Raw genomic sequence first — 14,242 nt, 5'->3', positions numbered from 1 at the left:
AAATACTCAAATGCCTACTAATGTTGAAATAGGGAACATTTTAAGAAAATTGTATTTTGGCTTTTAGACTCATATGCTCCTGTCTGCAAAAAGCACTCGTAATTTTCTCCATCTTAAATGCATATAGTCTCTTGTGTTTTCTCTTGCTCTGCATCTAGAGAAAGCTTCTCATTAAGAGCCACCTCCCACATCTTTTTCTTGTAGATTGACATATTTGAGGATAGAATCCGAGGCATTGATATCATTAAGTGGATGGAACGCTACCTTAGAGATGTAAGTACATTCCAAAATTCCGAGCTCATTTGCTGGTGAAAAAGACAAGGAGCTTGTGGAGCTATTTTATGAAAGGAGCAACTGGCAAACCCACCAAGTCCAAAGTTGAGAAAGTCCCAACAAAGCCTCCCTTGTTGGCAGCCTCGCAAAGACCTGGAAAGGAAGGATGGGGTCGCCCTCGTGGACATGCACAGGCAGGAAATAACGGTCAAACCAGACACAGGTGGTTGATAACAATCAGAACAAACAATTTTTTGACCAGAATAAGAAAGGAGGAAATGAAGGCAGGGAGCGGGAGGGAGCGACAGAATTCAATTTAATCGGAGGCCACCCCAAGTGTTTTGCAGGATTGGGCTCTGGAGCTTTCCCGGGAGGCTGCCCGTGCGGCAACCGCCACCACCCCCCAACCCAGGCGCCCACTGGCAGCCCTGTGATTTGTTTTCCACTGACAGAATCTATACTGACCACTGGGACACTTTGTGCTTTAACAAGATAGAAATTGATTGCTGCCAGTGTGTCCGTGTCGGCTGCTTCAGTTGCTTCTTTTGGAGAGAGCGGTGGGGGAGAGAGTCTCAGCAGGCTGGAGTTTTGTGGCTTTTCCTTTTGTCTGCAGCCTGATGTTTGCTTTGTGCTGAAGGGGCTGCTGCTCCTGGCTGTGCTAACACAACCATGCCGCACGCAGGGCAGTGGAGAGTGCGGTAACTGACAGCTCACCCCCAGCTGCCGAGGGAGGGGGCTTCTCATCGGTGATGTTCCGGAGCCTGTTTGCTACGATGCACAATCACTTCGCGATTCAGGCTTTCATTAGACGTTTATTAGTGCTGGTTGCAGGAAATGGTGGGTAAAACCACCTCCTTTTAGGAGAGCTCCTCACAGAGCCATTGGCTCTGCGTTTCAAGGGAGATGGAGGGGAGAAGGGAGACGGGAGTCTGCTGAGTGGAGGCCAGTGCCTATCACTCTGCGCAGAGAACGAGCCGGGCCCTCCACTCTGGAGCACGTCATAACGCTTACAGTCCCCCTGGCCAGTTTCCAGACTGCCTTCACCAAATGGACCACACTTTACACTTCCATAAACATGCTTTCTCTCTCATTAACAGAAGACAGTGATGATAATTGTAGCAATCAGCCCCAAATACAAACAGGATGTGGAAGGTGCTGAATCGCAGCTGGACGAGGATGAGCATGGCTTACATACTAAGTACATTCATCGAATGGTGAGTGGGGGCGGGGGGCACAGCACCTCGCCGCCCCTCAGAGGGGGCTCTTTCTTCTGTGAAGGCCTGTCCCTTCACTAGAAAGCAACTGAAGGCAGTATGATGATGGATGAAGAACCCCAGGCAGGAGTAGGGGGTGTTGGCTCTGGCTCTGTCCTAAGTGACCCCATCTCTGGGGACTCTGTTCCTGTTGGGAGCAAGGTGAGACATTATCTGTGATCTTGAACTTCCAAGGCTTTGGAAAATAGTGCTCTGCTGGCTTGGTTGTTTACCAATAAATGTGAAGTCCAAGAGGGCAGGGGACTGGGCTGTGTGGAGAGCAGGCTCCCACCTGTGTCCTATCAGTCCCCTGCCTTATCAGAGAGGCAGAGTAGCATCGTGAAAAGGACCCATGCAGTTGTGTCAGATAGAGCTAGTTCAAATTCTGCTTCCTCACTTATAGTTGTGTGACTGTGGCCAATTGCTGAACCTTCTCCGAGCCTCTGTGTCCCTGATCATAAAATGGGTCACTAATACTTACAGTGTTGTTGTAAAGATGGAATGAAATCGTTTGTGAAGTACCTATTGGCGCTCACACCAAGGCAAGGGATTTCTTAGCTCATGATAGATGAGCATCCATCCACTGTCACTCCTACCTGAACTATGGGGCCTGGTCAAACTGAAACCAGTGATTAACATTTATCGGAAGTCAGGCTTGCTCAGCATCTGGTAGAACATTCTGACTGAAAATACCACCCAACTTTGGAATTGGCTGTTTCGTGAGCTAGCAATATCCCTGCTTTAAGATGACAGAGAATGCTGTGGAGACGGTCCCTGCTTGACTAGGGCACCGGACTAGACTTGTGACTTTCAGAACATCCTGTGGAGTCCCCGATGGGTACTCGCCAGTGCTGGGGGTCAGGGCGGCTCTGGGCCTCCAACCCCAACTCAGCCAGAGCTGGTTTGCCTTTCTCAGGCTTGTTTACCAAAGATTTTGAGATTTGAAAAGGCTTGAAATCCACCGGACCAGAACTTATAAGCTCCATTTCAACTGTAACATTCCACAGGCACCTGGAATGTGCAGAAAGGATCACTGACTAAGACAGGAAGATGCGGCAGGACGCTGAAGTGGCCCTGACAGAATAAGTAAGCAGCACAAGGCAGGACACAGGCAGGCAAGGGACATGCAGCTTTACCCCAGGGGAAGCTGACCTAAGCCTAAGTCTGTCCTGGGATCAGGAGCACAGGAAAAAGGCAAAGTGGATGAGGGTTCCCCATCTGTCTCTTCTTCTGTCAAGTGTCGACCACTTATTTGAGTTCAGAACCAACCCAAGGCAAGGTGGTGAGGTCAGAATGCAGGAAATCAGTAGCTAAGCCTCCCCCCCAGTCATCCTCTCCCCATCTGACAGCCCATGGGCAGGGCCCAGAAAGGGGTCACGGCTGGCTGTGGGTGCTGCCATCCCTTGGCTATCTGCTGCATGTCTGGCTGGCCCCAAAGCACTCAATGTCCTGTCTGCATCTCTAGGAACCCGCCAGTCCTGGGAGCTGACAGCTGGTGTGTGGGAAGGGCTCCAGCTCCCTGCCAGGTCCTGAGGAAACCTGTCAAGGTCTGCTGGTGTGTGGCAATGCCAGGCAGTAAGACACAGATCAACCTCAGAGCTTGTCTGACTGTGCCCGGCCATTAACCAGATTGTCTCCAAACTCGGTGTCTGGGGACATGGATGTCTTGGGCCCTTCCGTAGCACTGAAGGAGTTGAAGAGGCCAGATACAGAAATGCCTTCCTGCCCAGCTGGCTGACCTCCGGTTCCCCTCCAGGCAGCAGAAACCTCTAGGACAGAGGGAGTGAAAAAGTACCCATGAGTAACCGCATCATAGAGCCAGTGGCTTCACGAAAAGCCAGTATCTGGAAATATGGGAGAAAATGATAATCCGCCACCGCTGTCTGGCCTGCCAGCAGATTGGGCAGCCCAGTGGACAAGCAAAATGTTACAGATAAATCCAGTTCTTCACTTTTAACTTCAAAACCCTATGCCCACCCTTTCACGTTTGTCCTGATGACTGGTGCTTTCATTTGCACTGTACGTGGATCATTTTAAAACAATGCTTTTGGTCCTCTGGATTTTAAAAGACCATGGTCCTGAGAAAACACCTTGTGGAGCATTTGTGTGTGGTGTGTGTGTATTCGTAAGAGAGTGTGTTTAATAGGGGGTTTCTATGGTGACTTCAATAACCAACTGTCACCACTGTCACTTCTCTGTCCTGTTTGTATTCCCCCTGCACAATGAAGATTTCTCAGCTTAAAAAAATCAATTGGAAGATGAAATACTTGGGAACACATAGTTCCTCATCTCCTTGTCATCGGATGACTGAGAGCTTTGTGCTGGTCATGGGATTGAGAAGACTCCCAACTCCCTTCATCTTGAGAATTCTGGTTTTAATAGAGTTCTTGGCAGTTGACTCTTATGGGGCCACAGCAGTGTCACAAAAACTGGAACCGTGTGGGGAACCTACATGTTCTGTGGCAGGCAGGCAGAGCTCCTCACGGTTGACCCCCTTCCCCCCCAGCCTCATTGCCCATTCCCTCCCTAGCTCATCCTGTGCTCCAGCCACAAAACATTGTTGGCTGGTCCCAATCCCACTAAAATTCCTTCACACCTCCCAGCGTTCGCTCCTGCTGTCTTGGCTGCTGAGCAAGTCCTTCCCCTCTCCCCCACGTCCTCTGCCCGACCAAATTCTTCTGGTCTTCCAGTATCTATGTGACACCTCCCCTGTAACTCTTCTTCAAATCACCGATGCAGAGTCGATGGTCCCCCTTTTGGGCTTCCACAGCAATTTGTTTAAACTTTTCCCACCGCACTATGGTTGGCAATTTACCCTTCTTCCTCCGCACCAATCTGCTGGCTTTGGGGGGATAGGGATTGTGTCAGCAGTGTTCTGGTAAACTCGTTCTCAAACAAAACAAAACAAAACAAAAAATCCTGATTTGTAGCATTTCCCCATTTCCATGGTATAAATACCATTATGGCCCATTTCAAGCTATCAGTGTAAAATCACTGAACACAGAATTAGGAATGGATGCATTCAACTGGCTTTTGTGAGCTGATCCAAGCCAGCTCAGCACACCCTGGAAGGCATCCTAATCCTTAGAACCCAAAGTCGAGCACAGAGTGTGACTTTTAGGAGGCCTTCAATAAATGATTCAAGTGCATGGTATGCGCATGTCATGGGGGGAGCCTGAAAGGATTAAGTGTGTGGCACTCGAACGAGGAAATCAGAATAAAAAGGCTGTGTGGGCCTTGCATGATTGTGGGTGCCGTTAACTCCTCCTCATTCCTGAAATCAAACCTCCGCATTCTTTCTGTTCCAGATGCAGATTGAGTTCATAAAACAAGGAAGCATGAATTTCAGATTCATCCCCGTGCTCTTCCCAAACGCTAAGAAGGTAAACAAAGAACTAAGCAAACAAAAAAACCATACAGTTCAAGCTTTGGCTTGTCTGCTAGCTGGGATTTTTAAGTGGAAAAGCTTGTGAACTCTGTATCAGTCCTTAGAGATAACAGTGTTACCAGAAAGATCCACAGGTTGTAGCACACAGCTCAGCTGCATGAATCAGGAAGGTTTTACAACGTTATCTGATAGACCATCGCTGCCCTAATTGTTCAAACACCATTACACACAAAGAAGCAGTTTGTGTTTTAACTCATGAGAGAAAAAGAGGCTGTTCATCTGATACTTCTTATCTCCTGTACATAAAAGTCAAGATATGTACATTTTTTGCTGACTGGCCACGGAAGTATTTTGGTGCACATAGCTCAGCTCTCAAACCTGTAGATGAAAGGAATTAAATCTATACAGTTGCCAAAGTGAGCTTTGCTGTGGTTCGAATGTGGGTTTTTGCACCAGAAGAGCATGCCAGCGAGTTTGGGGAGCGAGGACAGAAACCATCTGAAGCCACGTTCCAGGCTTGGCAAGGGGAAGACAGAGGCGTAGTGGGTGTCTTGAGAGTCAGAGCACAGCATCCTGAGTCCAGGTCCAACTGCACCCTGAAGGACCCCTAAATGTCAGGACTGCATTGAGACTCGGGTGCGGAAGGAGGGAGGGGCCAGCCGATTCAAATGGGATGCATCGGATTACAAAGCTCACTCCCACTGCGATGGGATGCATTTCCATCCCTTGCCCAGGGGCTCATATCCACCTTTCTTAGCATCACAGATGAGGCCCCTTAGAAGAGAGCTTTGCCCACATGCTCAGTCTTCTTTCCCGACCGTGTGCGTGTGCGCAGGGACTATGCTCGGTTCGTACTGGACTATTTCAGCATGGCCCTCACACCTGCCGTGTTTTTTCATGTTTCTGTGCCTGCGCACTTTCTGCTCCCCCTGCTTACGATGCCCTTCCCTGATGTGTCTGTGTAGTCAACTCTTGCCCATCCTTATATCACCCAAACTCTCTAGCCTCTCCTGACCTCTCGTCCCCCTTGCCAATATCCTGCATGGTTCCTCCCTTGAGCTCTCTCAGTCATAGTGCCTTGAGTCAATGTGGCTGGGGGTGGACGCACTGTTGGGAATACGGTGATGGAAAAGGAAATGGACTTTCAGTCCGTTTTATTCATGTTTTTAAAGCTTCTTCAGACGGTTCCCTTGTGGCCTGTGCTCCCACCTCCTGCCCCCCTGGCACACTATTGCCTAGAAAATAGTTTCTTTACATTCCATCATTAGACCATGAACTCGAGACGTAACTGCGTCTTTTCCTTTGGGTACCATCAGCACCTAGCTCAAATGCCTGACATGTAGCAGGTGCTGCTTCTGAGCGTGTCCTGCAATCCCCAAGGGGATCCCACTTCCTCAGAGAAAAGCCTCCAGGGCCTTATGGGACATGGGCTCTACTTCCAGACCTCCTCCCCTACTTAATCTCATGCACTCCTGTCTGGCCACACTGGCCTGTTGCTCCTTGAATAGGCACGCCCCGCCACAAGGCCTCTGCACTGCCTGGACCCGCACATCCGCAAAGCGGGCACCCTCTGCTCTTTGGGGTCTGTGCTCATTTTCTCAGCAAGACCTTTCCTACGAGTCTGTTTAAAGCTGCAGACCTTTCAGCCCTGCCCCAGCGCCCCCTGGCCCCTTTCTTGGTTTCACTTTTCTTCACGGCATGTATCACCACCAAACACACTATACATTTTCCTGACTGGTCATCTGTCTGTCCCCCTCCACCTGAGGGCAGTCAGAAAGTGCACCCTCACGATCCCGGGCTCACAGTTTTCTGCTTTGTGCCCGCTAACAGATCCGGTGGGCTCCTTCCACTGCAGGCCGGATCTGTGGCTGAAATGAATTAGATTAAGCCCACAGCCTCGGCCTACGTCTCCTGGAGCCACGAAGGAATTCACATCACTCTGCATGACCTCTGTCCTACCCCTTTTATGTGAGGGTGGTGAAAAGCACGTTGAAATGCAAAGGGCAGGTAGCCTGGGAGGCCGAGGGAGAACGCGCGCACATGTGGTTTCCATAATGAGAGCCGCCAGCCCCTTCCGAGAGCAGCGCGTGCTGGGAACGGAGCCTGGGATCTGCAACCCAGGTTTTCCCGCTAACGGCCTTCACTCCTGTCGTCCCCTCTCCCCCAGGAGCACGTGCCCACCTGGCTTCAGAACACTCACATCTACAGCTGGCCCAGGAATAAAAAGAACATCCTGCTGCGGCTGCTCAGAGAGGAAGAGTACATAGCCCCTCCCCGGGGGCCTCTGCCCACCCTTCAGGTGGTACCCTTGTGACCCCTGCCTCCCAGACCCGGAGGGCATGCTGTGTGTGTGTGTGTGTGTGTGTGTGTGTGCGCGCGCCGGTGCTGACAAGCAGTCTTCTGGAAGAGGCTGCTGTTGCAGGCCCTCTCAGAGGGCTCCCCATACCCACTGCAGAAAACCTGTCCTGCAGAGCATTCTTCTTCCCGAGAACTCCACAGACGCCTTTCAGACAGAGGCCTGGTGCTCTGCATCCTCTCCTGCCAACACCCGCAGCATGCTGCTCCCAACTGTCTGGTGTGTCCACTCTGGGCCTCTCACTGCTTAGCTAGTAGATCATATAAATGATGTTGCAATAAATGTAAACGGACCATAAACACTCTCCCATTGCTTAGGGCTATTTTTATGAGTTAGCCAGATGTTCGTGTGTCCTCAGACTGACCTGATTCATGTACAGATAATAAAATGTTTACCCTTTTATAAGATTGTATTTGACTTATCTCACAGGAGATGGATGTGTGTTAATTCCTGAGGAGATGGGTGGTTGCTTCCAGGGACTCAGGAAAGCTGCTTGGATAGAATATTAGATCCATGTAACGGACACGTCTGTATTAAAGGATTAGAGCCAGATAGTTAAACAATCCCTTTTCACAGAATCTTGAAAGCTTTATTCCTGCAGTAGAACTTTAACACAACCACTTGTACAACAACCGTGATGTACGTGTGTAATGTCCACGTATGGTAGGGAATGGCCGTGGATGGAGAACTTTGGCTGGAACAGTGGTTTGTGCTCTAGTCTTGCTTCTACCACTAAGTAGCCATGTGACCTTAGGCAAGTCCTTTCACTTTTCTGGAACCCCATGGACTCCCTTATGAAATGACATGGAAAAGGGTGCCGGGATGGCTCAGTTAAGTGTCCCACTCTTCATCTCAGTTCAGATCTTGATCTCAGGGTCGTGAGTACAAGCCCCTCATTGGGCTCTGTGCTAGGCATGAAGCCTATCCCAAATCAAATGACCTGGAAAAAAAGTACCTCTAATGGCCCTAAATGGTTTAAGGTCTGGGACCTTAAACATGTACACCTTGCTCATCTGATCTCAAAAAGCACACAAACATATCCGAATGTGAAATATATATGTATAATCTACATAAACTATAGAGCAAGGTGGGATTGCGTTAATTATAGCCTGAGTAGTAAGCTAATATGAAGATTCAGGGGTGGGGAGCAGTGGAGAGCTCCTGCTTCCTATTACTGATCTACCTAACCTCTTAAATAAGCTTCAGTTGTGCTAGGAGATAGTTCAACCCTGGTATGTCACCACAGAAAAAAGACAAATACGTACCAACTATAAATAAGAACTGCAAAGAACACTAATTTCATTTCTGTTGTAACCTAGAGGTCTTCTGGGTGGTAAGGTGAGTGTCTTTGATTAAAAAAAAATAGGAATAGGAAAAAAGCTAGTATCCCTTAAGGAATCATCTGTAAGACTATCACAAGCATCTTTAGCTCTGTGACATTTGAGACCTGATCAAACTCTCATTCTTGTATAACTCAAAATGCCTAAGAACAACCCCAACACAAACTTCCAGTCTTCTTTCTCTCTTTTTAAATCGTTTTTGGAGGTGACACAATCATTAAGGATTCACACACTTGGAAATAAAATGACATCAGTAATTACTACCTTGAAATGTTTCTAGTTTGCAAGGTTTAATAATGTGATGTTAATACCCCTCCTCCCTTCAGAGATCTGTCCTGAGCGTCAGCTGCTCTTCCCACCCCAGGTGATTCCCTGATGTTCCACAAATAGTCATTAAAGTGTCACAGCTGGTAGCACTGGTAGCAAAACAAACAAACAAAAAATAAACACACACACACACACCACCTGGCCAAGCGATGAAAGTTTGACCCTTGAAGTTTCTAAGAAATCTGATGACCACGGGTATAAAAGGAATTTCAAACAACTATTTTAGAGCAATGACAGTAAGATTAACACTTGGTTTATTTGGATGTTATCCCTGTCCTCTGCATTCATCCACAGATATTTTAGGGGTGGAGGTGAGGTGGGGCTGACTCAGTGAAAATAACCTCTAGGCCTCAAGGCTTTATTCAGACTGAAACTGACTTTAGCGGTGAGGTGTGCAGTACGTAAAGTCAGATACCTAAGTCTAATATTTAGTGACTCACTTAAAATTTGAAATGTAATTTTTGAAATTTACATTAGAAAGCGACCGGCTTCAAAATATATGCCTAGTTACTTTAACTTCTGTATCATTTAACAGCATCTCAGTGCATGGCTACAATCTAAGTATTGGACTGGCTATTTCTCAGTTCAGTGCTCAGAAAAATTATGGTTGTTGATACTCTTTTTTTCCTAGTAAAGAAATCACCCAGAGATTGAGGTTTTTCTCAGTCATCTCAGCAAGAGAGGAAAGCCCTCCCCTTGGAGCACTTCAGATCTTGTTTCATGATGTTTTGCCAAGAGCATTTTTCTTAACCTCAGTCACTTCATTAGCCACCTCCACCATTTTGCCAAACACCCCATTGTCACCATCACCTTTGCCAAAGGGATTGCAAAACTCCTGTGATCATTGGGAAATGATCCAGAAAGAGTTTCACAAAACACAAGATCTTTCTGTTTCTTCCAAATGAACCAAGAAGAATAAGTGAGACCCACCTCCTAGTGGCAAATGAAAAGAGGAGGAAGGTTAGACTGTGGGAAAATGGCACGAAGAAGAAACGCCTCTCATCCTGAAGAATTAAGCACTACTTTTCAAGCTAAGTTGCTCTATATGAGCCCACCAGCCAAGTAAATAAAAAAAAAAAAAACAGAAAGGAAGAAAGTAAGCACCGAAATAAATGTAATTCTTAAGTCTTTTATTTCTGGAACCAGTTGGAATTTTCTGTCTGAAAAGGACCCTAGAAATCCTGCACCTCTGCAGTGTGTTTTCATGCTTGAGAAAAGTGGGACCACAGACACCTCAGCTTCAGTTCCCCCCGAGGGCAGGAACCCAGATTGCCTGATTTCTAATCTGCGGACATTTGTTTACTAAACCTAGATAGTTTTCTGGCTTTTGGTTGTAGATCTGTTCAACAAATGACCCAGGATCTCCTGGAGGTAAACTGAGCCTCGTGAAAGAAAGAGGCCTGAGGGACGATGCGTCTCTGTCCTCTGGTGGCTGGCGGATTAAATGATCGTGTTGCAACTTGTTCTCTGGGAAATTCTTGGGGGGATTAATTATTGCGGTGATTATATGGAGGGTAACTTCTCCTGAAGTAGTTTGGCATATTTATTTTATACTAGTATTCTCTAAAACCAAAGCACAATTTAAAAGATCTTGGCACCCCCCCCCCCCCCCCCGCCCCAGAAGCTTCCAGATAAAATCTGCTGTTAGATCAATTTTGTTTCAGTTTTATCTGGCCAATCTCCAAGGCAAAAACAATGAAACATGCTTTTTATTTTTTAAATACTGTGATATTCATCTTTCCCTCCTGCTTCTGATGCTACAAGAGTAGCACTTGTTGGAATAATACATAGCTGTTTTGGAAAATGCATTATCTTTCAGATGAAAAAAGGAGAAAGGTGTGGGTCATGCTGACTTTCCCTGTGGGTGGAGGGAGGCTCCAGGAAGGGTGCCTTTCATCAGGAGGTACAGCAACAACACAAAAGAGCCTCACCCAATGCTTGCTCTGGTCTGAGGATAGGAACATAATTTCTAAGATAGCATGTTCCGAACTTCATACAGATTTGTTCCGGTGTCTTTAAAAAATTTTTTTTGATGTGTATTTATTTTTGAGAGGGAGTGGGTAAGGAGCAGAGAGAGAGAGGGAGACACAGAATCTGGAACAGCTCCAGGCCCTGAGCTGTCGGCACAGAGCCCGAAGCAGGACTCGAACCTACCAACAGTGAGATCACGGCCTGAGCCAAAGTCAGACGCTCAACTGACGGAGCCAGTCAGGTGCCCCTGATTTGTTCCATTTTCTATTAGAAAAAGCTTTTGGATAGAATTACAGGATACTTGGTAGGAGCCAGGAAGCTCTCATGGACCCGGAGCTGTCGTGGGCTGCCAGCTCACCTACATAGACCACGGCACCTCCACCTGTGAATGCATTTGCTCCCACGTCCTTAGCCTCCAGCAGAGCAGGCGGGACCTGTGAGAGCAGCACTCAGTGTAGCCAAGTTCCCTATTTGACTTCTCAAGGAGCCTATGAGCGTGGGTCTAGGTCACACTTCCCAGGGCGTTTAGGAAGTGGTATTTGAGCTCTTGCTAAACAGTGAGAGCATCTTGGACCAAAGTGTACCTGGGCAAAGTGTGCTGGGCCTGCCTGTTCTTTTCTAGAATCGTTCGGGGGAGAAGGAATAATTGCAGCATTGCAGCCCCCAGATCTCCCAGTACTTGTAACTAAAGCCACAGGGGCACACATTTCTTGTCCCTTGCTTGACCTCCCTCTGCTCCCTTCACCAGGAAGGCGCTGATGGTTGATGGCAGCTGGGGAAAGAGGGGAGCGGAGGGAGAACTCATGCCTGATGGATCCCATTAGGCTTAGTGTGCAAAGCAAGTTGAGATGAAGTAGCTGCTCTGGTACGCGTCCAAACTGCTGTTCTATTTTTAGTCTCTCCCGTGTGCTTCTTAGCCCCGCATTGTCCGCCTGGGCACCTGGATCGGCAGCAAAACATGGAACCGAGCCTCTCATTTGTAAAACTGGAAGGAAGAAGGCCATTGATGCAGGGCTCGTTTTCGCTGACGGGGAAGGGGGACCGGGAATGTTAATGAGGATGGCTCTCTGAAGCATGCCTTCACGGTTAGCTAGGAGTTCAAAGGAGAAGGGAGCCTCAGTCCAGCTCCGAACAAATGTAAACCGTTGATAGAGAGAAGGAGAAATCAATTATGCTGTCTCGGGAGTCCACAGTATTGTGTTGGAGTTGTTAGAAAAGGTAGGACAAGGACCAGATCTCAAAAGGAAACAAAGCCACATGGCCTTGAAGTATAACAAGTTTGCCATGGCAACTGATGGAAATGAGCCTCCCGGGCACCGAGCAGGTGTGTTATCTTACAGAATAAACACACTTCTCTCACTCCCTGGTTTTTATAATAAAACCTGTGTTTGGATTACTTCCCCCTCCTCTTTGTTACCCGGAGAAGCTGGCCATTGCTCAATCAGCCTGAGGCTCTGGTGAAGGGAAACGTAATCAGTGTTATCAGAAGGGCGGCTTTAGAAAAGCTGGCGTGGGCTTGGCTGCAGGCCTCGTCACCCCGCAGCCACTGGGCCGCAGGTACCTGCCTGGCCTCTGTCACCTTTCAGTCGACGCAGAAAAGCCACTGGTTCCCGCATTCATCCAGGCAGAACCGGGAGCCTCGGCCTGGCCCGCAGTGGTCAAAGCCGCACCCTTCCTAGGAGAGGAGCAAAATGTTTAGTGAGGCTGGGACCGGACCGGTTTTCAGCATCCTGTGTTATCTGGGATACGGGCCAAGGTTTCCTTGAGTTCAGGGATTAACCGATTCTATCTTCCAATCTGTCGTTATCTACAAAGTTCAGTTACTCGGAAACCTGCGCGCAGAGCGGCTGTTTCCCGGAGCTTCAAATCCCTCTCGGATGGGTTCCAGGCAGGGATAGACCCTCAAGTTCAAACTGTGCACAAACTGCGGAGATTTTATAAAAATCCTCCCAAGTTAAAAAGAGAAGTTTCACTCATGTTTTTTTTTTTTTTAATAGTTACAAGGCCAAAAAGAAGGATCGATCAAGTGGGATAGTCCTATTTTTATTTTTCTCACTTTGTGACTGAAAGAAAACTTCTCCTAGCTTCTCATGGATTTTCAAAACAGGATGCTCATTCACAACAGGTTCCAAGAACACAAGGCAGGGCTAAACCGGGTTGTGGCAAAACCCCCGCCCTGGGGAAAGCTTCTGCAGCCGGGCTGGGCCACTCAGTGCAGTCCAGTCAGGCGGGGCTTAGGGTTCAGCAGCTCCCACCCCCTCCCCGCTTCTGTCCTGCTCTGGCTTCCCTCCCCAGAGAGGCCCAGCGGCCACACTCCCGCCCCCCTTGTCAGGCCCCTGCTCCCCAGATGATGCCGGGGAGGCCCCTTCACACATCACCTTACCTTTAACCCTAATTAAAAAAAAAAAAAAAAGAATGGCTGAAAAACAAATTTAAGCTCTGGTGTCAGTGGAGGAAAAAGTTTCATGCACTAATCTTCCCAGGCGAAATCCTGTCACAAAGTCCAGGAGCTAAATCACGTGGAGAGGTGACTCACGTGGGCTGGGAGGGTGGGCATTCCAAGTCAGGTGGGCAGGGCCTTTCCACATCCAGGTTTTTCAAATTCAAGATTCTAAACTAGGTCTCTGGATACCAGCACTTAGCTGTTTGTTGAAAAGCCACGTGAAGCAGAAGTCCCCGACACCTTGGTGTGAGCCTGAAGGCTCCACCATTTCTTTTGAGCCGGTCATTCAAAAGGTGATCCCTGAAAGTCACAGGGAGGGAACTAAGCAGCAGCTAGAGATCAGCAACCAGTCTACAATTAGTTATTAAATGCCTACTGTGTACAAGGTACTATGCTTGGCACGAAGATGATACATGCCCTTGCCTTCCAATTATTTCAAATCTAGGGATGTGGATAAAATTATTTCAAACCTAGAATGGGACAAGCCGGGTGAAAAGACCGAATCAAGGCAGCACGCAGTAGAGGCTAAGCAAGGGTAGCTGCTCTCTTTTCCCTGACCCTCACTAGGACCCAGGACTGAGCCCACATTTATACAGTTTCAAGGTCAGATCCTCCCAGAAGCAGCTGACTGGACATTTTTCCTAACAAACAGAAGACTTTGTTCATTCCTCCTCCCCACATACAGCTTTGGGATGATACTATTCAAAATCCCTATATATCACTACCTGGATGACATCCAAGATTAGGAGACACAATGCAAGGGGCACCTGGGTGGCTCAATCAGTTAAGCATCCAACTCTTGATTTTGGATGGTTCTCATGGTTCATGAGATCGAGCCCTGCATTGGGCTCTGCACTGACAGTGGATCCCTGCTTGGGATTCTCTCTCTCT

At 48.1% G+C, this 14,242-nt stretch overlaps 1 protein-coding gene across 2 annotated transcripts in view; it reads left to right on the top strand.

Moving 5' to 3' along the window:
- TRAF3IP2 (TRAF3 interacting protein 2) overlaps window positions 1–7,675 on the top strand; it is a 41,248-nt gene extending 33,573 nt beyond the window's left edge. For both annotated transcript variants that reach the window (XM_029944191.1, XM_029944192.1), the window contains 4 exons: window positions 205–273; window positions 1,371–1,487; window positions 4,835–4,909; window positions 7,082–7,675. In XM_029944191.1, the coding sequence (XP_029800051.1) occupies window positions 205–273; window positions 1,371–1,487; window positions 4,835–4,909; window positions 7,082–7,228 (408 nt within the window). In that variant the 3' untranslated portion in view covers window positions 7,229–7,675. The remainder of the gene's footprint in view (window positions 1–204; window positions 274–1,370; window positions 1,488–4,834; window positions 4,910–7,081) is intronic.
- Window positions 7,676–14,242: the final 6,567 nt, after the last annotated feature.

This window comes from Suricata suricatta, chromosome 7 (assembly GCF_006229205.1).
Source record: "Suricata suricatta isolate VVHF042 chromosome 7, meerkat_22Aug2017_6uvM2_HiC, whole genome shotgun sequence".
Classification (NCBI taxonomy): domain Eukaryota; kingdom Metazoa; phylum Chordata; class Mammalia; order Carnivora; family Herpestidae; genus Suricata; species Suricata suricatta.
Note: the sequence above shows the minus strand (reverse complement) of the source record. Positions and strands in the feature narration are given on the sequence as shown.